The 25,112-nt window shown below is 41.8% G+C and overlaps 1 protein-coding gene across 1 annotated transcript in view; it reads right to left on the reverse strand.

The window, feature by feature from the left end:
* LOC139388049 (transmembrane protein 132C-like) overlaps positions 1-25,112 on the reverse strand; it is a 213,297-nt gene that overhangs the window by 92,931 nt on the left and 95,254 nt on the right. The window contains exon 4 of the mRNA XM_071134548.1: positions 5,999-6,185. Within this exon, the coding sequence (XP_070990649.1) occupies positions 5,999-6,185 (187 nt within the window). The remainder of the gene's footprint in view (positions 1-5,998; positions 6,186-25,112) is intronic.

Here is a 25,112-nt window from a genome sequence, read left to right on the forward strand (position 1 = left end):
AACATCAGCTATCTGGATATCAGCTATCTGGTGAAGGAGAAATGGTGGGGGCTTGGGCGGGTTGCTGTGGAGGGTGCCGGGCAGTTGACAGGGGTAGGGGTAGCCAGGTGGAAAGCATGGCCAGCCGTAGAGAAATGCTTATTGAAATTCTCAATTATAGTGGATTTGTTGGTTGTAACAGTATTTCCTAGCCTCAGAGCAGTGGGTAGCTGGGAGGAGGTGCTCTTATTCTCCATGGACTTTACAGTATCCCAGAACTTTTTTGAGTTTGTCCTGCAGGATGCAAATTTCTGTTTAAAAAAGCTAGCCTTAGCTTTCCTAACTGCCTGTGTATGTTGGTTCCTAACTTCCCTGAAAAGTTGCATATCACGGGGGCTATTCGATGCTAATGCAGAACGCCACAGGATGCTTTTGTGCTGGTCAAGGGCAGACAGGTCTGGAGTGAACCAAGGGCTATATTTATTCCTGGTTCTACATTTTTTGAATGTGGCATGCCTATTTAAGATGGTGAGGAAGGCACTTTTAAAGAATAACCAGGCATCCTCTCCTGTCGGGATGAGGTCAATGTCATTCCAGGATACCCCGGCCAGGTCGATTAGAAAGGCCTGCTCGCAGAAGTGTTTTAGGGAGCGTTTGACCGTGATGAGGTCGTTTCCTCGCAGACCCATTACGGATGCAGGCAATGAGGCAGTGATCGCTGAGATCTTGGTTGAAAACTACAGAAGTGTATTTGGAGGGTGAGTTAGTACGGATGATATCTATGAGGGTGCCCGTGTTTACGGATTTGGGGTTATATCTGGTAGGTTCATTGATAAATTGTGTGAGATTGAGGGCATCAAGCTTAGATTGTAGGATGGCCGGAGTGTTAAGCATGTCCCAGTTTAGGTCACCTAGCAGCACGAGCTCAGAAGATAGATGGGGGCAATCAAATCTCATATAGTGTCGAGGGCACAGCTGGGGGCAGAGGGTGGTCTATAGCAAGCGGCAACGGTGAGAGACTTGTTTCTGGAAAGGTTCATTTTTAGAAGTAGAAGGTCAAATTGTTTGGGTTCAGACCTGGATAGTAAGACAGAACTCTGCAGGTTATCTTTGCAGTAAATTGCAACACCGTCCCCTTTGGCAGTTCTATCTTGTCGGAAAATGTTATAGTTAGGAATGGAAATTTCAAGGTTTTTGGTGGTCTTCCTAAGCCAGGACTGGTGGAGTGTGCTAGGGCAGTGAATAAAACAAACTTAGGGAGGAGGCTTCTAATGTTAACATGCATGAAACCAAGGCTTTTACGGTTGCAGAAGTCAACAAATGAGAGAGTCTGGGGGATGGGAGTGGAGGTAGACACTGCAGGGCCTGGATTAACCTCTACATCACCAGAGGAACAGAGGAGGAGTAGGATAAGGGTATGGCTAAAGGCTAACAGAACTGGACGCCTAGTACATTCAGAACAGAGAGTAAAAGGAGATTTCTGGGCATGGTAGAATATATTCAAGGCATAATGTACAGACAAAGGTATAGTAGGATGTGAATACAGTAGGGGTAAACCTGTACATATAGTGATAATGAAAGAGATATTGTCTCTAGAAATAGCATTTAAACCATGGCATTCATGACATGCAGGCCAAAGAGTTAAATCTTGGTTTCATCAGACCAGATAATCTTGTTTCCAATAGAGTCCTTTAGGTGCCTTTGGGCAAACTCCAAGCGGACTATGTGCCTTTTATTGAGGAGTGGCTTCCATCTGGCCACTCTACCATAAAAGGCCTGAATGGTGGAGTGCTGCAGAGATGGTTGTCCTTCTGGAAGGTTCTCCCATCTCCACAGAGGAACTCTGGAGCTCTGTCAGAGTGCCCATCAGGTTCTTGGTCACCTCTCTGACAAAGGCGCTTCTCCCCCAATTGCTCAGTTCAGCTCTAGGAAGAGTCTTGTGGGTTCCAAACGTCTTCCATTTAAGAATGATGGAGGCCATTGTGTTCTTGGGGACCATCAATGCAGCAGACATTTTTGGTTACCCTTCCCCAGATCTGTGCCTCGACACAATCCTGTCTCGGAGCCCTACAGACAATTCCTTCAACCTCATGGCTTGGTTTTTCCTCTGACATGCATTGTCAACTCTGGGACCTTATACAGACAGGTGTGTGCCTTTCCAAATCGTGTACAATCAATTTAATTCAACACAGGTGGATTCCAGTCAAGGTGTAAAAACATCTCAAGGATGACCAATGGAAACAGGATGCACCTCAGCTCAATTTCAAGTCTCATAGCAAAGGGTCTGAATACTTATGTAAGTAAGATATTTGTTTTTTTACATATGATAAATTAGCAAAAACATTTTAAAATGTTGTGTATTGTGTTTAGATTGAGGATTTGTATTTATTTAATCAATTTTAGAGTAAGGCTGTAACAACAAAATGTGGAAAAAGTAAAGGGGTCAGAATACTTTTTGAATGCACTGTATATACATTAATATATAATTCCTGAGCTTTCTTATATATCCCAGATATAGCACAGACACTTCAAAACCTCATTCCTTAAGATACATTTTTTGACTGTCTTTTTTGCCATTTATTAATGTGTTATTCAATGCACTTCTATGGGCTATAGTAGTAAAGGCCAAATTCTATATTTTATCAAATCATTTTTACACACTTATTTTGGTATACCAGAAATAGAAATTATCTATGGTATGACAGTCTTAAAACAATTCTATATGTTGGCTTAGTAGACCCCCCCCCCCCTCACCTACCCTTTAACCCTAATTGCTCCTATAAGTCTCTTTGGATAAGAGCGTCTGCAAAATTACAAAAAAAATCAGTAAAAAAAAAGGTTAATAGGAGAAAAATCTGATCTGGATGTTAGTAGGGCCAGCCAAAGGTTAAAGACACAGTAGAAGTCGACATGTTGCTGTCGTGGCCTGAATGCATAATTGTTTGTGAGGGTGAAGTTCTTTCTCACCAATTACCATAATAAAAGCCAGAGCTTGGAACACAATATTCAATTTGGAAAATTAAATAAAAAATCTGTCTGCAGCGTACATATTTATTTTCATAGTAAAAAAAAAAAACTAAAATCCACAACCCAAAACAACACAAACAGTTGCAAATATGTTTGTTGAAAAAAAAACTAAAATCCACAACCCAAAACAACACAAACAGTTGCAAATATTTGATCATAAATAAATATGAATTATCGTAATACATTTGGCTGTCTAGAGTCCCTTGCCGATGCATCCATCTGTTTTTTAAAAGGATTATCCTAGGACCAAACTCAATTAACTTTCTTAATCATGGAAAGTACAGAAAAGCTCTATTAGCCAAATTACAGCCAATTAAAAAGTGCACGCTTCGTGTTTAACCCTAGCAGAGAGGTCTGGGCTTTCAACATGGGACTTTAGCTTGTTCACCTCACAACTCAAACACACTACTTTTAAAAAGGCATCCAAGCTTGACAACCAACACATTTTATCATGAAGTTCAAAATTCTTCTTATTTACAATAACAGCAATTTGACTTTCCTCTGCTTTTTCCAAACACAGGCAGTATAAAGAGACAAAGACATCAAAGTGTTAGTGCTGGGGAAAATCGATGATACAAGGGTTCAGAATTGCAAAGAGAGGTAAAACAGTGGGTGTCAGCTTTGGAGAGAAGAGAGACAAAGCCTCCTGCAGAGTGCAGTCAGCCATGTGAGGTAAAGCTGCACACGCACGCACGCACACACACACACACACACACACACACGTAGTATTGCTTGCCCAACCCCCGAAGTGAGTCTTCTTATCAGCTAACTGTATGTAAGGATTTCTCTGTGTTGTCTTAGGGATTCAACATTCTCTCTGTTGATCTTGCCAACCCCCATTGTCACACCTCTGAGAGGCAGAGGTTCTGTTGTGATTACATCATGTACAGTTGAAGTCGGAAGTTTACATACACTAAGGTTGGAGTCATTAAAAATAGTTTTTTCAACAACCACACATTTCTTGTTAACAAACTATAGTTTTGGCAAGTCGGTTAGGACATCTGCTTTGTGCATTACAATTCACTGTATCACAATTCCAGTGGGTCAGAAATGTACATACACTAAGTTGACTGTGCCTTTAAACAGCTTGGAAAATTCCAGATAATGATGTCATGGCTTTAGAAGCTTCTGATTACATAATTTACATAATTTGAGTCAATTAGAGGTGTACCTGTGGATGTGTTTCAAGGCCTACCTTCCAACTCAGTGCCTCTTTGCTTGACATCATGAGAAAATCAAAATAAATCAGCCAAGACCTCAGAAAAAAAATGGTATACCTCCACAAGTCTGGTTAATCCTTGGGAGCAATTTCCAAATGCCTGAAGGTACCACGTTCATCTGTACAAACGATAGTACGCAAGTATAAACACCATGGGACCACGCAGCCATCATACCACTCAGGAAGGAGATGCGTTCTGTCTCCTAGAGATGAACGTACTTTGGTGCGAAAAGTGCAAATCAATCCCAGAACAACAGCAAAGGACCATGTGAAGATGCTGGAGGAAACAGGTACAAAAGTATCTATAAACACAGTAAAACGAGTCCTATATTGACATAACCTGAAAGGCCGCTCAGCAAGGAAGAAGCCACTGCTCCAAAACCGCCATCAAAAAGCCATACTACGGTTTGCAACTGCACATGGGGACAAAGATCGTACTTTTTGGAGAAATGTCCTCTGGTCTGATGAAACAAAAATAGAACTGTTTGGCCATAATGACCATCGTTATGTTTGGAGGAAGAAGGGGGATGCTTGCAATTCGAAGAACATCATCCCAACCGTGAAGCAAGGGGGTTGCAGCATCATGTTGTGGGGGTGCTTTGCGGCAGGAGGGACTGGTGCACTTTACAAAATAGATGGCATCTTGAGGCAGGAAAACTTTGGATATATTGAAGCAACATCTCAAGACATCAGTCAGGAAGTTAAAGCTTCGTCGCAAATGGGTCTTCCAAATGGACAATGACCCAAAGCATACTTCCAAAGTTGTGGCAAAATGGCTTAAGGATAACAAAGTCAAGGTATTGGGGTGGCCATCACAAAGCCCTGACCTCAATCCTATAGAATATTTGTGGGCAGAACTGAAAAGGCCTGTGTGAGCAAGGATGTCTACAAACCTGACTCAGTTACACCAGCTCTGTCTGGAGGAATGGGCCAAAATTCACCAAACTTATTGTGGGAAGCTTGTGGAAGGCTACCCGAAACATTTGACCCCAGTTAAAAAATGTAAAGGCAATGCTACTAAATACTAATTGAGTGTATGTACATTTCTGACCCACTGGGACTGTGATGAAAGAACTAAAAGCTGAAATAATTCATTCTCTACTATTATTCTGACATTTCGCATTCTTAAAATAAAATTGTGATCCTCACTGACCTGAGACAGATCATTTTTACTAGGAGTAATTGTCAGGCATTGTGAAAAACTGAGTTTCAATGTATTTGGCTCAGGTGTATGTAAACTTCCGACTTCAACTGTAGGTCTGATATCTGATGGGAGGTTAACTTTACAGTAACACTATCGGTCAACAAATTTTGAATCCAAACAACTCAGAAGCTTATGAAAGGGTCTTAGATTCATTGTACCTTCTCTTATGTTCCTGACTTGCTGTGGTGAGATACCGAATCTCTTTCTTTCTCTCCACCTCTCCCATGAGCTTTACGTCATAGCACAAGCCTCTCTCTCTCTCTCTCTGACAATGCTTGGAATAATGCCTTGTAATGTGTTTTCATACTTTGTAACTTAATCTTTATGCCTTGTATGTGAATCCATTAATTTTACAAAGTAATTAAATACATTCCATTCTCAGACATTTCTTCACTGCCATTACTGTAACTCAACTATATTTTTCTTGCATATTGCTATTTATCTTATGGATTCGATAATTCATTTAATGGGCTAAATGAATTGTCTTCTTATGAGTCGCATGTGAGGTATATTATATACATGATAAATATTACTACACACACACAGGCACTCTCTTTCTGGTTCCTCACCATTGCCAGTGGCACAATCCCACCCAAGTCCTGTGGTGCCAGGCGGATGACGGTCTGGACCTCATCAGTGATGGAGCGGGTAGGAGGGTACTCAACCTGCCACATCACCACCCGGCTGCCCAGCGGGTCCAGTAGCCCGTTCACCTCCAGATCCACCTGGAGGACCCTCTGGTAACCCGCCTCCAGCCTGGGGGAAGAGGGGAGGGGAGAGGGAAGGAGGGAAAGAAGTGTTTTTTATTTGTATGATCAAGTGACCTTGGGTGTTTAGAAAAGGCATTAAGGGTGTATTAACATTAGTATCATCAATAGCCACGTTTCCACCCACAGTTTTAATCCAAGTAAAGTCATGGCGTTTAAAAAAAATTGTGATGGAAACAAAGTGTCGGTAGAACTTTATGAATGTCAACAGACAATTTGATTGTTCGACATGGTGGGTTATTTTTGTGTCGGTAAAATGTATTATGCAACGTATTGCTCTGGAAACAATCTATTGAGCAGTTGTTGATAGAATAACCCTTATGTCGAGGTAAATTTGCAATCACAGGATGTTATGTTGTGTGGTACTCCCACTGTGACTTGGAAAAGCATGCACAGTTTAGGCTACAAGGTGGTGTCTGCGCGGTGATGAGCTTGATGCTCCTTTCCAATACATTTTGAGCATCTTAACTTGTATGCTAGTGACATGATGATCAGTGCTTAAAAAATGAAAATGATCTTGCTCTTATCCATCTCATCATGTAACGTAACCTTTCCAGTGTACACTTGTCTAGAGCGTGTGTGAAAACCAGATTGGGCAAATCTGTCATTTTTCGCAACAGTTTGTGTGACAAAATTATTGGTACAGTGGAAAATGCAATGGAAACACATTCAACTCATGTTTTGGTAACACTTTATTTGGATAGTCCATCTATAGATGCTCTACAGACTATATACAGAATATCAGTAACATGTCAACTGCATGTTTGTTGAAATGTTACTGACATGTATGTTGACTATCCAAATAAAGTGTTACCCATGTTTTTTATTCGGTACATATGAAAAATTAAGCGCAAAAGTGTTTTATATGTGCCCTACATCATCACGCACATTATATCTGCTACATCTGGTGGGGAAATACATATATACAGTGGGGCAAAAAAAGTATTTAGTCAGCCACCAATTGTGCAAGTTCTCCCACTTAAAAAGATGAGAGAGGCCTTTCATTTTCATCATAGGTACACTTCAACTATGACAGACAAAATGAGGGGGAAAAAATCCAGAAAATCACATTGTAGGATTTTTTATGAATTTATTTGCAAATTATGGTGGAAAATAAGTATTTGGTAAATAACAAAAGTTTTTCTCAATACTTTGTTATATACCCTTTGTTGGCAATGACAGAGCTCAAACGTTTTCTGTAAGTCTTCACAAGGTTTTCACACACTGTTGCTGGTATTTTGGCCCATTCCTCCATGCAGATCTCCTCTAGAGCAGTGATGTTTTGGGGCTGTTGCTGGGCAACACAGACTTTCAACTCCCTCCAAAGATTTTCTATGGGGTTGAGATCTGGAAACTGGCTAGGCCACTCCAGGACCTTGAAATACACACATACATACATACACATACACACATACATACATACATACATACAAAATCCCCATTCATTCTTTCCTTTACACGGATCAGTCGTCCTGGTCCCTTTGCAGAAAAACAGCCCCAAAGCATGACGTTTCCACCCCCATGCTTCACAGTAGGTATGGTGTTCTTTGGATGCAACTCAGCATTCTTTGTCCTCCAAACACGACGAGTTGAGTTTTTACCAAAAAGTTATATTTTGGTTTCATCTGACCATATGACATTCTCCCAATCTTCTTCTGGATCATCCAAATGCTCTCTAGCAAACTTCAGACGGGCCTGGTCATGTACTGGCAGCATAGTTTATCTATTTATTTTTTATTTATTTAACTAGGCGGCCTAGGCCCCCTGTTCAGGGGCAGAACGACAGATTTGTACCTTGTCAGCTCTGGGGTTTGAACTTGCAACCTTCCGGTTACTAGTCCAACGCTCTAACCACTAGACTACCCTGCCCCCCTGTAGTGTGTTACTGATGGTAGGCTTTGTTACTTTGGTCCCAGCTCTCTGTAGGTCATTCACTAGGTCCCCCCATGTGGTTCTGGGATTTTTCCTCACCGTTCTTGTGATCATTTTGACCCCACGGGGTGAGATCTTGCGTGGAGCCCCAGATCGAGGGAGATTATCAGTGTTCTTGTATGTCTTCCATTTCCTAATAATTGCTCCCACAGTTGATTTCTTCAAACCAAGCTGCTTACCTATTGCAGATTCAGTCTTCCCAGCCTGGTGCAGGTCTACAATTTTGTTTCTGGTGTGACTTTTATACTAATAACAAGTTCAAACAGGTGCCATTAATACAGGTAACGAGTGGAGGACAGAGGAGCCTCTTAAAGAAGAAGTTACAGGTCTGTGAGAGCCAGAAATCTTGCTTGTTTGTAGGTGACCAAATACTTATTTTCCACCATAATTTGCAAATAAATTCATTAAAAATCCTACAATGTGATTTTCTGGATTTTTTTTCTCATTTTGTCTGTCATAGTTGAAGTGTACCTATGATGAAAATTACAGGCATCTCTCATCTTTTTAAGTAGGAGAACTTGCACAATTGGTGGCTGACTAAATACTTTTTTGCCCCACTGTATATATTTTTTTGATTTTATGAAATTCACATGAAAATCTGTCTCAGTTTGGATGGAAACCAAGTTAGACAAAAGGAGACGCAGACATAGGGAAAAGTGAGTGCCAAACAGACAAGTTTCCTAAAAAAGAGGAGAGCCGTTAAATAGTATAACATGTATCCACCGCAACCCAAACTCAGTTCAGTTCTGTCTCACATTCCCCAGAAGCATGAGGGAGAAAAAAGCAATTTACTTTTGTTCCTCCTCCATGGCACATTTCACAGAGAAAGATCTTATCTGAAAAGAATAACATTGGCTCTCCACTGATTGCGATGCAAACAAAGCAGGAAAAACGATGAATACAAAAATACTAAACTCTGATTTCCTGAGCCTTCAGTTTGATCAGCCTGCCTGACTGTCTGTCCCCATGGCATTCTTTATCTAACATAAAACTAGATACAAAAGTAAACATCCCGGGGAAACAAACAGTGTACAAGGCATTGTGAAACTATAACTTGCATCTGGGATCTGAAACTTGCTGTCAATTCTGTGTAATACATACAAACAAACCCTCTCGTGTAACTGTATTTATTGTGTGTATAATCACAATTTAAGTGCATGTTGAGATGCCACCAAGTTTTCAAAGTAAGTGCAAACTCAGACAGGCATTATACAATCCACAGGGGAATAAATTGGATTGGAAACTGATCTCTGTATTGTATTGTACCAACTTCCAAGTTGTGTCCTCATGAGTGTCATATTGTGCAACAGGATCAATACTCAAAATCCACAAGGCAAGGACACTGATCCATGGTCTTGGAGCTGAACATTCTAGCTGAGCATATATTCCATTTTAGACTCCCAGAACTTTTTCTGGTTTACCATTTCAGAAAATTACAACCACACTTCAAAGACTGGTGGTCGGTGAGATCAATGCGCAATGAGAGTTTTTGAGGACAGACTGCAATGTATGACGACACCGTACTGCACAAATTACTCTGTTCAAATCAACTCTGACAATCTAATCTCACAAACTATGAATAATCTGTATGTTTGAATAGAGACATATATTGCCACATTGACAAGCTTATATTGCCACATTGACAAGATTATCCACTTCTGCCCCCCCCCCCCCCCCCCCCCCCCACCCCCCCACCCACACACACACACAGTGCCCAGCAGAGGGCAGTGTGTTATCTGGTGGCTGGTACTGCCACAGCAAGTGTTTGGGATGATAAATGGCTGCAGCCTGCTGGCCAGAGAGGTCAGCCAGCTTTATTATGTGTCTCATTATAAACATAACCATACTGTGCCCTTTAAATGGAGCCAGAGAAAGGGAGCAACATGTCCATAGAAAACTATAGTCGAAGAGTCAGCTACCTGCTTCTTTTTCTGCTGCTTCTGCTGCTGCTTCGAGATGCATGCCTGAGACAGACGAAGACGGAACTAAATAGGGTTCTAGCTAAGAATAAGTCCAACAATGCCAAGTGTACAGTAGTTACTGTGAGAGAGTGCTGCATTAAGAGAGTGGATATTAAGGACTTCCCTGGATCGTCAGGCTGTTTACTGTAGACCTGGGTGTCACAGTAACCAATGTGCTGTTTTGTGCTGCTCCCTCTGACCTAACAGCAGTCAAGAATAAACAGAAGCATGCGTACACACATGTAGAGATACACACAAACTCACTGTTGGGCTTCGTGACATTCCTCTCCAGAGGAGAGCTGTTGTGACAAAGGGCTCCAGGAATGAAAGTATGACAGAAAAAGATAGAATACCATGATGTCAGCTACCCAACACAGAGGGCCTGTGCAGCAGCTGTGTGTATTCCTTATGCCTAACACCTTTATGAATGGGCCTATGCAACCACAGGAAGGAAGGCAACTTTGCTATGGTGACTCCTTTCAGGCGCAGCAACGATTTGGTTAGCAGGGACAACAATGATACATCAAAAGAACAGAATCAATTTCAACACAAAGCCTCCGCGTGGAGTGGGCTGCGGTGCCGCAGTGGGCCTGTTTGTGTGTGTGCGTGTGTGTGTGTTGGGGAGAAATTAAACGTTTGGGACCATAGAAGTAGAAGCAGATGAAATGTAGCTAGGCAGGAACGCGTGCTAATCGGTGGAGGATTCTCAATTCCTATAGGTCAGAAGTAAGGGCTTGTACTCTGTGGTGGGCTGGAAGTTGCCTGAGGCCCAGATCCAGCGGGACAGTAACCCAGACAGAGTGCTTCCATCTGGGGCAGCTCTGGGAGGTACATCCCCCCCACTGAGGAAGCGGGGAACACAATCAGGGAGCCAGCATGGGGGCCAAGACCTGGAGCTTTACAGGACGGAAGTGGGCAGTTGAAACACACACAGGCACACACACACACACACACCACCACAGGACACAAAGAGGGGGAAAAGGAGGAAAGATTAGATTACGAAGGATAAAAGACAGTGTGAAATATTACCAGATACTGATCACTCTTTAATGAAGAGGATGGGACTGGAACTCATAAATAGAAGCTTTTGAAGGCTAGATCCTCTATGCGATGTGCGCTTGAATGAACATACATTGCATGTGTGTTTATATGCATGCAAGCGTGTAGGGGTAGGTACTTTGTGCTCCCCAAAGAAGAGAGCGTAGCTGCGGGGTACAGGAAGTGACACTGCGGGGCAAGGCTGTTATTTCCGGTTTTGACTAGAGGGAGTATGACATTCATTTACACTTTACATTTTAGATATCAGCCTGACCCCTGGGAGGAAATAATGGTTGTGACTAGAGGGAGTTCAGCTACGACCGGAAGTGACTTTTCGTAGCTGGTTAGGAGAATTTACACAGCAAGTTAGGATCATTAACGTGACAGATTAGGAGACAAAGGTTAAGGTTAGGAAAAGTTAGGTGTTAGCTAAAATGCTCTGTTAACCAGCTACGAAAAGTAACTTCGGGTCGTAGCTGTACTCTCTCTAGTCACAACCGTCATTTCCTCCCAGGAGTCAGGCTGATGCCTAAAATGTAAATTAAGGGCATTTTGGCGTCATTCACGCTGCTCTCTTTCACACCCCAGCCAGGGGACGGGGACATTGAATTACATAGTGCTCTCCAAGCCAAGGTCACACATGCTGTGAACCATATTATGTGGTTCCCATATTATACTGTAAAGCTCTCTAAAGTACAAAAGGCGCCGGCCCAGAGGCATTTAAATTAGGGGGTATAACCCACCACGACCAAACAGCTTCGGGACAAAGAACATCCACATAGGCATCATTCATATACAATGGTGTAAAGAGGTCTGAATGAGAACGTCACCAAAGACATAGATTCTGGATTCATCCACGACACTGGATTCAAAGCGAGCAAGGAATACTGCAGATCGTGACTTCACTGCATAAACATATAAACACACTTGCTTAAATGATGGCTTCCTTATTAAATGGATAGCTTGTGAGATCAATGGCAGTACAATTGTTGAATAGTATAGTTATAAGTTAATTGTTGAGTACAGAGGAGGCTGGTGGGGTAAGCAAAAGGAGGACTGGCTCATTGTAATGGCTGGAATGGAATAAATAGAGGGATATCAAACATATGGAAATCAAATGTGTAACTCCGTTCCATTGATTCCATTGAAGCCATTACAATGAGCCCATCCTCCTATAGCTCCCCCCGCCAGCTGCCTCTGGTTGAGCAACACCCAATATCACTACATGTCCGCACTGTCAGAGTGTTTGCTGTGATCTCCCTCCACAAATACTGAGTCATATTAGCAACACTGTTCAGTGAAAGGACTGTGCTACATTCCTTGTTGTTTTAAGCATGTCATCCAGTATATATACAGGACCAGTCAAAAGTTTGGACACATCTACTCATTCAAGGGTTTTTGTTTTTTGACTATGTTCTACATTGTAGAATAATAGTGAAGACATCAAAACTATGAAATAACACATGTAGCAACCAAAAAAGTGTTAAACAAATCAAAATATATTTTATATTTGAGGTTCTTCAAAGTAGCCACCCTTTGCCTTGGTGACAGCTTTTGCACACGCTTGGCATTCTCTCAACCAGCTTCATGAGGTTACCTGGAATGCATTTCATGTAACAGGTGTACCTAGTTAAAAGTTCCTTTGTGGAATTTCTTTCCTTCTTAATGCGTTTGAGCCAATCAGTTCTGTTGTGACAAGGTTGTGTTACACCCTGATCTGTTTCACCTGTCCTTGTGCTAGTCTCCACCCCCTCCAGGTGTCGCTGATTATCCCCGGTGTATGTATCCCAGTGTTTCCTGTCTCTCTGTGCAAGTTCGTCTTGTTTGTCAAGTCAACTAGCATTTTTGTGTCTCAGCTCCTGCTTTGCCCAGTCTCTCTTTTCTCGCCCTCCTGGTTTTGACCCTTGCCTATCCTGACTCTCTGAGCCCGCCTGCCGGACCACTCTGCCTGCCCCTGACCTTGAGCCTGCCTATCGCCTGGTACTGTTTGGACTCTGACCTGGTTTATGAACTCTCGTCTGTACCCAACCTGCCTTTTGCCTACCTCTTTTATTATAAAAAATATCGGAGCTCAACCATCTGCCTCCTGAGTCTGCATTTGGGTCTCACCTTGTGCCCGTATACTGTAGGTAGCGGTGGCTTACTGAAGATAGCCCTAATTGGTCAAATACCAAGTCCATATATTATGGCAAGAACAGCTCAACTAAGCAAAGAGAAACAAAAGTCCATCATTACTTTAAGACATTAAGGTCAGTCAATCTGGAATATGTCAAGAACTTTTAAAGTTTCTTCAAGTACTGCCACAGGAAAAGAAGACCCAGAGTTACCTCTGATGCAGAGGATAAGTTCATTAGAGTTACCAGCCTCAGAAATTGCAGACCAAATACAGTGCCTTGCGAAAGTATTCGGCCCCCTTGAACTTTGCGACCTTTTGCCACATTTCAGGCTTCAAACATAAAGATATAAAACTGTATTTTTCTGTGAAGAATCAACAACAAGTGGGACACAATCATGAAGTGGAACGACATTTATCGGATATTTCAAACTTTTTTAACAAATCAAAAACAGAAAAATTGGGCGTGCAAAATTATTCAGCCCCTTTACTTTCAGTGCAGCAAACTCTCTCCAGAAGTTCAGTGAGGATCTCTGAATGATCCAATGTTGATCTAAATGACTAATGATGATAAATACAATCCACCTGTGTGTAATCAAGTCTCCGTATAAATGCACCTGCACTGTGATAGTCTCAGAGGTCCGTCAAAAGCGCAGAGAGCATCATGAAGAACAAGGAACACACCAGGCAGGTCCGAGATACTGTTGTGAAGAAGTTTAAAGCCGGATTTGGATACAAAACGATTTCCCAAGCTTTAAACATCCCAAGGAGCACTGTGCAAGCGATAATATTGAAATGGAAGGAGTATCAGACCACTGCAAATCTGGCCGTCCCTCTAAACTTTCAGCTCATACAAGGAGAAGACTGATCAGAGATGCAGCCAAGAGGCCCATGATCACTCTGGATGAACTGCAGAGATCTACAGCTGAGGTGGGAGACTCTGTCCATAGGACAACAATCAGTCGTATATTGCACAAATCTGGCCTTTATGGAAGAGTGGCAAGAAGAAAGCCATTTCTTAAAGATATCCATAAAAAGTGTTGTTTAAAGTTTGCCACAAGCCACCTGGGAGACACACCAAACATGTGGATGAAGGTGCTCTGGTCAGATGAAACCAAAATTGAACTTTTTGGCAACAATGCAAAACGTTATGTTTGGCGTAAAAGCAACACAGCTGAACACACCATCCCCACTGTCAAACATGATGGTGGCAGCATCATGGTTTGGGCCTGCTTTTCTTCAGCAGGGACAGGGAAGATGGTTAAAATTGATGGGAAGATGGATGGAGCCAAATACAGGACCATTCTGGAAGAAAACCTGATGGAGTCTGCAAAAGACCTGAGACTGGGACGGAGATTTGTCTTCCAGCAAGACAATGATCCAAAACATAAAGCAAAATCTACAATGGAATGGTTCAAAAATAAACATATCCAGGTGTTAGAATGGCCAAGTCAAAGTCCAGACCTGAATCCAATCAAGAATCTGTGGAAAGAACTGAAAACTGCTGTTCACAAATGCTCTCCATCCAACCTCACTGAGCTCGAGCTGTTTTGCAAGGAGGAATGGGAAAAAATGTCAGTCTCTCGATGTGCAAAACTGATAGAGACATACCCCAAGCGACTTACAGCTGTAATCGCAGCAAAAGGTGGCGCTACAAAGTATTAACTTAAGGGGGCTGAATAATTTTGCACGCCCAATTTTTCAGTTTTTGATTTGTTAAAAAAGTTTGAAATATCCAATAAATGTCGTTCCACTTCATGATTGTGACCCACTTGTTGTTGATTCTTCACAAAAAAATACAGTTTTATATCTTCATGTTTGAAGCCTGAAATGTGGCAAAAGGTCGCAAAGTTCAAGGGGGCCGAATACTTTCGCAAGGCACTGTAAATGCTTCACAGAGTTCAAGTAACAGACACATCTTAACATCAACTGTTCAGAGGAGACTGTGTGAATCAGGCCTTCATTGTCAAAGTGCTGCAAAGAAACCACTACTAAAGGACACCAATAATAAGAGACTTGCTTGGGCCAAGAAACATGAGCAATGAACATAAGACATCTGTCCTTTGGTCAGATCAGTCTAAATTTGAGATTTTTGGTTCCAATCGCCATGTCTTTGCGAGACACAGAGTAGGTGAACGGATGATCTCCGCATGTGTGGTTCCCACCGTGGAAGAGGAGATAGGGTGATTTGCTGGTGACACTGTCAGTTACCTATTTACAATTCAAGGCACACTTATCCAGCATGGCTACTACAGCATTCTGCAGTGATACGCCATCCCATCTGGTTTGTACTTAGTGGGACAATAGTTTGTTTTTCTTCAGGACAATGACCCAACACACCTCCAGGCTGTATAAGGGCTATTTAACTAAGAAGGAGAGTGATGGAGTACTGCATCAGATGACCTGGCCTCCACAATCATCCAACCTCAACCCAAGTGAGATGGTTTGGGATGAGTTGGACCACAGAGTGAAGGAAAAGCAGCCACCAAGTGCTCAGCATATGTGGGAACTCCTTCAAGACTGTTGGAAAAGCATTCTAGATGAAGCTGGTTGAGGGAATGCCAAGAGTGTGCAAAGCTGTCATAAAGGCAAAGGGTGGCTACTTTTGAAGAATCTAAAATCTAAAATATATTTTGATTTGTTTAACACTTTTATGGTTACTACATGATTCCATATGTGTTATATCATAGTTTTTGTGTCTTCACTATTATTCTACAATATAGAAAATTGTAAAAATAATAAATATGTTCTATGTACTGAATGTGCAATATTGACATATTGTAATATTGTATGGGTTTTCACCCTGGCTGAAGATGAAGCCTGACTATTAGAGTCAGTGTTTACCCAGAGCAAGATCCTAAAAAAGCTCACTCATTAATACTTCAACTCTAAATGTACTCTGACACTGAGCTTGAATTCTCTGTAGTTTACAGCCACAGGACGATACTTATACGATACATTAGTGATATTCAAATCAAATCAAAGTATTTATATAGCCCTTCGTACATCAGCTGATATCTCAAAGTGCTGTACAGAAACCCAGCCTAAAACCCCAAACAGCAAGCAATGCAGGTGTAGAATATTAGAACCGGTTAGTGTGCAAATGTTACCAGACATTACCAGAATATGGACACCAAAGCATGTAGGAAGCCAACCCACCTCAGGCTATTGGTTGAGAGTGTGATGGGAGTGCCAATGAGTTATTGACTATGGAAGGTCTGAAGAGCGTTCAAATGGTCCAGCAATGTTCCCTTTAAGCTGCGTTCGTGCATGGGCACGCAGCTCCCTGGGACTGCCACACAGAAGAAATATCAGCACCCGCAGAGAAACACAACTCAACTTTCTAAGTTGTTTCCCTTAGTTAACATTATCAACGTTTCCCTTCGCTGTGGGAATTGTGATCGAATCAATGCAATATTAGCCACTTTCAATGCAACATAGCGAAACAAAACTAACTATGCAAGACTTAGTATGCAATACTAGCTATGCAATAGATTTTGTTGTAGGCAGAATGCATCGGAGTAGGATTCTAGTTCATTGACATGCACGACTCAGCCTGTACTCGGCACAGATCGGTGTGGCATAACCAATCAATGCTGCAGTGGGCCTATATGCAATTATACCATTGCCATACTGTACTGTATATGGATCTATGCCATTCACTTTGAACTGGACTGTGTTTACAGCATGAGTGGTCATGAGTAGATCACTTGTTTTGAAATCAAAGCAGAGCTGCATGTAGCCACGTGTGCACATTTGTTCATATCCTTTGCTAGTTACTGAGTTCTTAGCCTAGTTATAGATCATTTGTAGTCAGCAATGGGGGAGTGATTGCTTCCTACAAGAGCACAACATGTGTACATTTCTAGACATCTTTGAAAAGTGAAAAAAGAGATGTTTTTGTCTTAAAGGGGCAGTGTTTAATTTTGAGACCTGCTTGAATAAGCTAAGGAGCCAATAGGCAAAGGGTAGCATAATTTGTCTGATTCTCTGTAATAATGGTATGGGAATAATAATGCATTTTATTTTGTGAACTGGTTTCTTGGATCAAACAACACAACATTTTTAGTCACTTCCTTGTCTGAAGTACAAGTGGATAAACAGGTTAATGTTAAGCCCTGCATATTTTTTTCAAAAGTCTCAGAAGCCTACATTGAACACCACACATTGGGGTCTACTGTAGGCTGAATGATAGAACATATATCTCCATGTTAATATGTTATGGGAGCATTTTCTCCACTGTTTTTGATGGTAGGCCACTCTGGTAGGCCTACATTATGATCAAATAGCCACAGTAGCCTACTTGACCACTGTCTGAAACTGTAACTTAACGCAGGTAGTGTTCACAGTAAATGCAAGCTGAAGGTTGCACAGAATGTTTACAATGTTGAAGTTTGCGCTCAGCAGATCATAACTTGTTCAGTGCCGAAAAACATTAGAGGGAACATTGGGCTCGAGTGAGATTTTTATGAGATTCCAGTGAGATTCTCATGAGACTCCAGTGAGACTCCAGTGAGATTAGCTCACATGTATGCTGTAGTAATATGTGTATGCAGTAATAAAGTGTCTTAATATCAACACCATCATCCCAGAAACCCTAGACCCACTCTAAATTGCATACCGCTTCAACAGATCCACAGATGATACAATCTCTATTGCACTCCACACTGCCCTTTCCCACCTGAACAAAAGGAATACCTATGTGAGAATGCAATTCAGTGACTACAGCTCAGCATTCAACACCATAGTGCCCTCAAAGCTCATCAATAAGCTAAGGACCCTGGGACTAAACACCTCCATCTGCAACTGGATTCTGGACTTCCTGACGGGCCGCCCCCAGGTGGTAAGGGTAGGTAACAACACATCCGCCACGCTGATCTTCAACATAGTGCTCAGTCCCCTCCTGTACTCCCTGTTCACTCATGACTGCACGGCCAGGCACGACTCCAACACCATCATTAAGTTTGCAGACGACACAACAGTGGAAGCCTGATCACCGACAACAACGAGACAGCCTATAGGGAGGAGGTCAGAGACCTGGCTGTGTGGTGCCAGGACTTCAACCTCTCCGTCAACGTGATCAAGACAAAGGAGATGATTGTGGACTACAGAAAAAAGAGGACCGAGCACGCCCCCATTCTCATCGACAGGGCTGCAGTGGAGCAGGTTGAGAGCTTCAAGTTCCTTGATGTCCACATAACCAACAAACTAACATGGTCCAAGCACACCAAGACAGTCGTGAAGCGGGCACGACAAAACCTATTCCCCCTCAGGAGACTCAAAAGATTTGGCATGGGTCCTCAGATCCTCAAAAGGATATTATACAGCTGCACCATCGAGAGCTGGTTGCATCACTGCTTGGTATGGCAACTGCTGGGCCTCTGACCGCAAGGCACTACAGAGGGTAGTACGAACGGCCCAGTACATCACTGGGGCCAAGCTTCCTGCCATCCAGGACCTCTATACCAGGCTGTGTCAGAGGAAGGTCCTAAAAATTGTCAAAGACTCCAGCCACCCTAGGCATAGACAGTTCTCTCTGCTACCGCACGGCAAGCGGTACCGGAGCGCCAAGTCTAGATCCAAGAGGCTTCTAAACAGCTTCTACCCCCAAGCCATAAGACTCCTGAACATCTAGTCAAATGGCTACCCAGACTATTTGCATTGCCCCCTTGCCCCCTCCACACCACTGCCACTCTCTGTTGTCATTTATGCATAGTCACTTTAATAACTCTACCTACTACCTCAACTAACCGGTGTCCCCGCACATTAACTCTGTACGGCACCCCCGGCACCCCCCTGTATATATTGTTATTTTTTACTGCCGCTGTTTAATTACTTGTTATTTTTATCTCTTATTCTTAACCATACTTTTTTGAAACTGCACTGTTGGTTAGGGGCTTGTAAGTAAGCATTTCATTGTAAGGTGAAACAGCTGTCGTATTCGGCTCATGTGACTAATAACATTTGATTTGATTTTGATTTGATTTAATAGGGAGTTGGGCCGCCCCGACTCACCAGAACCGCCAAAACAGCTTCAATGCGCATAGATTCTTCAAGTGTCTCGAACTCTACTAGAGGGATGCAACACCATTCTTCCACTAGGAATTCCATAATTTAGTGTTTTGTTGATGGTGGTGGAAAACGCTGTCTCAAGCACCGCTCCAGAATCTCCCAGAAGTGTTCAATTGGGTTGAGATCTGGTGACTGAGACACACACACCCTTTAAATCCCCTATGCTCCTTTGAGACACTTCTTTCCAAGTCACTGAGATATAGGGTGACCACATTTAAAATACCCAAATGCGGGACAACATGATGATTTTGTGGGACAGTGGCCTACATGAATAAAAACACTTGGCAGCACCGCCCCCCCCCCCCCCCCCCTCCCCAATCAGATTAATGGGAATATGCATTTAGATCTTCTTAAATTACTGTTTTGTGAGCAAATTAGAGCAGATGGTGTTAACAAACTATATAGCCTTCCAGTTCTGTTCTTTCAATCAAAGCACATTCTGCCTGGTGGCTCACGCTGTTGAGTTTTGGCCACTTCAGGGCCTATTCAGCTAACCATCCTAAAATGTGTTTTTGGTGGTAACAGTAACGTTAAACTATGCTGTTATATTTAGTTATGTAGAATACAAATGAATTAATATGTGATCTTCTAAGATATTGATTCAGATTTGATCTAACTTTACTAAGAAAGCACCATTCTGAGAAGTGGCGGAGGGACGACCAGTGTACTCTGGCAGCACTACACCCCCGTCAGGTCACTGCACCGACTGAGCAATTGAAGCATAGCCAAAAATGTGGTGATACAGAGACCACATGTGGCTGTTTTATGGAAGTCTTGGAATATTTGTCCAAGGAAACATTTTTGGTTGGTCTCAGGGAATGTAAAACAGTTAGGAAGCGAGACTTTTAAAACGGGTTGGGAATACTATAGCAGAAAATATTTTAAATAGAGCAACTCATGAGCATTGATTGCCTCACAAGTTTGACAAAATTACCTTATGTCTTTTCATCTAATATGGCTATTTATTTACTTTTGTATCTTTTCATCAGAAGCACACTTTTTTTGCATGTAGTTATGAGTTTAGCAGGAAATTAGCCAGAAAGGATTTGAGAAATACAGTATGATTGGTTGACGATAGGCCTATGACATTGGCCTACAATAGCTCTCATCTTGCGCTGCACAGAATATCAGATCTCAACAGATCTCAATGTCAGATCTCAACTCAATTGGAGAAATGTTTAACATCACCATTAGGCTTAGGCTATCACATCCTTATGATATACAGTACGAGGCAAAAGTTTGGACACACCAACTCATTCAAGGGTTTATTTTATTTTTCTACTATTTTCTACAGACATCAAAACTATTAAATAACACATATGTAATCATGTAGTAACCAAAAATGTGTTTAACAAATCATTTTAGATTTTAGATTCTTCAAAAGTAGCCACCCTTTGCTTTGATGACAGCTTTGCACACTCTTGGCATTCTCTCAACTAGCTTCACCTAGAATGCTTTTTCAACAGTCTTGAAAGAGTTCCCACATATGCTGAGCACCTGTTGGTGGCTTTTCTTTCACTCTGTGGTCCAACTCATCCCGAACCTTCTCAATTGGGTTTAGGTCGGCTGATTGTAGAGGCCAGGTCATCTGATGCAGCACTCCATCACTCTCCTGCTTGGTCAATTAGCCCTTACACAGCCTGGAGGTGTGTTGGGTCATTGTCTTGTTGAAAAATAAATTATAGTCCCACTAAGTGCAAACCAGATGGGATGCTGTATTGCTGCAGTATGCTGTGGTAGCCATGCTGGTTAAGTGTACCTTCAGTGTGAGTTGGTGATCTCCCACCTGTTTAGTAAAGTGCAGCCAGGATCCATACAGTGAATAAGTCCTTTGCCTTCTCTCTGTTCATCGTACTGGTTGCATGTGTGATCAAGTCTGTGTTGCTTGTGTGTGTTTGCCATTTCAGTGCGGAGCTTGTTTTCGGGAGGCGGGGTGTGGGTTGTGTTTGCAAACTCATTTTAGCTCACAACAAGCTTGTAGCATGGCTAACACTAGACAGAAAATTGCTGCAAAGCTCAATGCGGAAAAAAATATGTATCAAGCACTACACTCCATGAACACTGGATCAACAAAAACAGTTCTATAAAGATCTAATAGATCTGAAACTCTCTATGGATTATACCAACAAAGGGGTTGATGATCTGTTTAAGGATGTAATGGAATTTAAACACAGTTTGGTGTTAACGCAGGTGGAGGTGGAGGAGCTAAAGGACGTGAATGTCACCAGCCAGACCGCATTCAAAACCATGTCTGAGGATTTCACAATTTTCCAAAAATCACTTGACAAGCACTCTTCCAAAGGAGACTAACAATCGAGGATAAATAAAATTTTAATCAATGGAATTGAGGGCGTAAAGGCTAAGAAATTCCTGGCTGATCAACTCAAACTGGAAACTAAACTCATGGAGATGGAGAGGATGCATAGGAATGGCACTTTCTTTCCCGATGGATGGCCCAGATCTATAGTGGTGAAACTGCTCAGGTTCAAAGACAAGGAGGAGATTCTCAGGAGAGCCAAGTGCCTGAAGGGAACCAAAACCTTCATCAATGAAGAGTTCTCCGAAAAGGTACACCTCAAAAGAAAGGAACTGCTTCCACAACTAGTTGAAGAACTAAAAAATAGGCAACATTGCACACCTGAAGAACGATAACCTGGTCGTTCACCCCCCCCCCCCCCCCCCCCCCAGTGGGCCTATGGCATATTTACTCTACTTTGTTCATGTTTTTCACATAAGCTCATGGCCAAAAACACACATTGCTCTAAATGTCATAACCCTCTGAAGTTTTCAGTGGTGGCCCTCAGAGTGTGGTGTCAGGAAAATAACCTCACACTCAACGTCAACAAAACAAAGGAGATGATCATGGACTTCAGGAAACAGCAGAGGGAGCACCCCCCTATCCACATCGATGGGACAGTAGTAGAGAAGGTGGAAAGTTTTAAGTTCCTCGATGTACACATCACGGACAAACTGAAATGGTCCACCCACACAGACAGCGTGGTGAAGAAGGCGCAACAGTGCCTCTTCAAACTCAGGAGGCTTACGAAATTTGGTTTGTCACCAAAAACACTCACAAACTTTTACAGGATGCACAATCGAGAGCATCCTGTCGGGCTGTATCACCGCCTGGTACAGCAACTGCTCCGCCCACAACCGTAAGGCTCTCCAGAGGGTAGTGAGGTCTGCACAACGCATCACCGGGGGCAAACTATCTGCCCTCCAGGACACCTACACCACCCGATGTCACAGGAAGGCCAAAAAGATCAAGGACAACAACCACCTGAGCCACTGCCTGTTCACACTGTTATCATCCAGAAGGCTAGGTCAGTACAGGTGCATCAAAACTTGGACCAAGAGACTGAAAAACAGCTTCTATCTCAAGGCCATTAGACTGTTAAACAGCCATCACTAACATTGGGTGGCTGCTGCCAACATACCTTCTCAAATCTCTAGTCACTTTAATAATACAAAATTGGATGTAATAAATGTATCACTAGTCACTTTAAACAATGCCACTTTATATCATGTTTACATACCCTACATTACTCATCTCATATGTATATACTGTACTCTATACCATCTATTGCATCTTTCCTTTGCAGTTCGGCCATCGCTCATCCATATATTTATATGCACATATTCTTATTCATTCCTTTGCTGTTGTGAAATTGTTAGATTACTTGTTAGATATTACTGCATGGTCGGAACTAGAAGCACAAGCATTTCGCTACACTCGCATTAACATCTGCTAACCATGTGTATGTGACCAATACAATTTGATTTGATTTGGTGTTATGTGGACTGGGTCAATATACATTCCATAGGAAGTGCAGCCCTATTGATAAAACTAACACAAATGTATGGTTGTATTGGATATGCGAGGCTTGCACTTCTATGTTTCCGTTCCAAATCCTGGATGATTCCAACTGTGGATCCTCTTAGTTGGGCAGGATATCAACCCTGATAACATGGTCTTTAACCCATTGGGCAGGATTTCAACCCTGATAACATGGTCTTTAACCCATTAGAGTTTACCAGAAATAAGTCTATCACTTTTTATTACTCTATTGTTAACAGAATGTTCGAAAAAGGAAGGGGTAGACTTAAGAGGCAATTTAACAACCTGTGTAGCAGTTTATTAATTGCAAGACAAACTTATTTTTGACCTTTCATTTGAACGTTCGCAGTCTTCCTAAAAATCGTGACCACCTTGTTCCTTATCTGTCTTCTCTCAGTCATGAATGCTCCATTGTTGCCCTTTCAAAAACATGGTTGACTGAAGAGACAACCACGCTTTATGACATGCCTCCTTATAATGCTGTCCACCACTGTAGAACGTCAAGATTAGGAGGAGGAGTGTCCATTTTTGTTCACAAACGTTTACAATTATTTGTAAGAGAGGACCTCACACTTACATCTGATAACGTTCTTTTCAAAGAAATTCCTTCCTGTTCATTTATTTGTGGTAAAAAAAACATGATAATTGGATGCATCTATCAGCCACCTGATTCTGACATTGGTAGTTTCACTAATATCCTTGCATCAATCTTGGGTTTAATGAAGATCAATGTGTTTTCTGTTGGGTGATTGCAACATACATTTTTTAGTCAGAACCACTCAGACATCTGATTTTTTTTTATATACGTTATACACCAGCTGTCTGTATGCCCTCATCTATACGCCCACAAGAGTGACCAGATTGTCTGACACCCTACTGATAATAATTGTACAAATTCTACAAGTATACTTTATATTGACATTTCTGACAACATTCCAATTTTTACTTCTCTTTGGCAGCTGGAAATTAACAGATGGGATTGCTTAGTAGCATTAAATGTAGAATATTTAACAAAAGTCATTGTGAGCGCCTTAGGATGTTAATTGATATTTCATGGGAAAATGTTAATAATCAAGCCGATGTGGAGCCTGCCTTCCAGACTTTTTTTGTTATCTTTCAAAGATTGTATGAAAAGTTGGATGAAAAGTTTTTCACAAATCCCTTTCCCCTGAATTCTGCAAATTACAAAATCTATAAGAAAAAATGTACTCACCTATGTCGGATATCCCCCAAAATATTTTTTATATAGTCAACTTGGAAAATCATTAATCAACTGACGAATAAGAAAAAGGCATCGACAACAATTCCATCTCAATGTATTGTTGGAAATAAGACCTATAGTGATCCTGATGTTATTGTATTTCATGTGAATTTAATAACTTCTTTGTGAATGTGGGTTCCTCTCTGTCAAAGAACATTGAGAAAATTGATGGAAATCCCTTGGATTACATTAAGGAACATTTCCCTTCTCTGCTTCAGTTTGATCCTCTTGATGTGATGGAGGTAATTGGTACCTTGAATATATCAGCAGTAGGTCATGATGAGATTGGTGCCTCTTTGGTGAAATCAGTTTCTTCCTCAATTACTGAGCCTCTAACATACAGTACCATTCAAAAGTTTGAACACACCTACTTATTCAAGGGTTTTTCTTTATTTTTTACTATTTTCTACATTGTAGAATAATAGTGAAGACATCAAAACCATAAAATAACGCATATGGAATCATGTAGTAACCAAAAAAGTGTGAAACAAATAAAAATATATTTTATATTTGAGATTCTTCAAAGTAGCCACCCTTTGCCTTGATGACAGCTTTGCACACTCTTGGCATTTTCTCAACCAGCTTCACCTGGAATACTTTTCCAACCGTCTTGAAAGAGTTCCCACATATGCTGAGCACTTGGTGGATGCTTTTCCTTCACTCTGCGGTCCAACTCATCCCAAACCTTCACAATTGGGTTG

This window comes from Oncorhynchus clarkii, chromosome 29, assembly GCF_045791955.1.
Source record: "Oncorhynchus clarkii lewisi isolate Uvic-CL-2024 chromosome 29, UVic_Ocla_1.0, whole genome shotgun sequence".
In the NCBI taxonomy this organism is placed as follows: domain Eukaryota; kingdom Metazoa; phylum Chordata; class Actinopteri; order Salmoniformes; family Salmonidae; genus Oncorhynchus; species Oncorhynchus clarkii.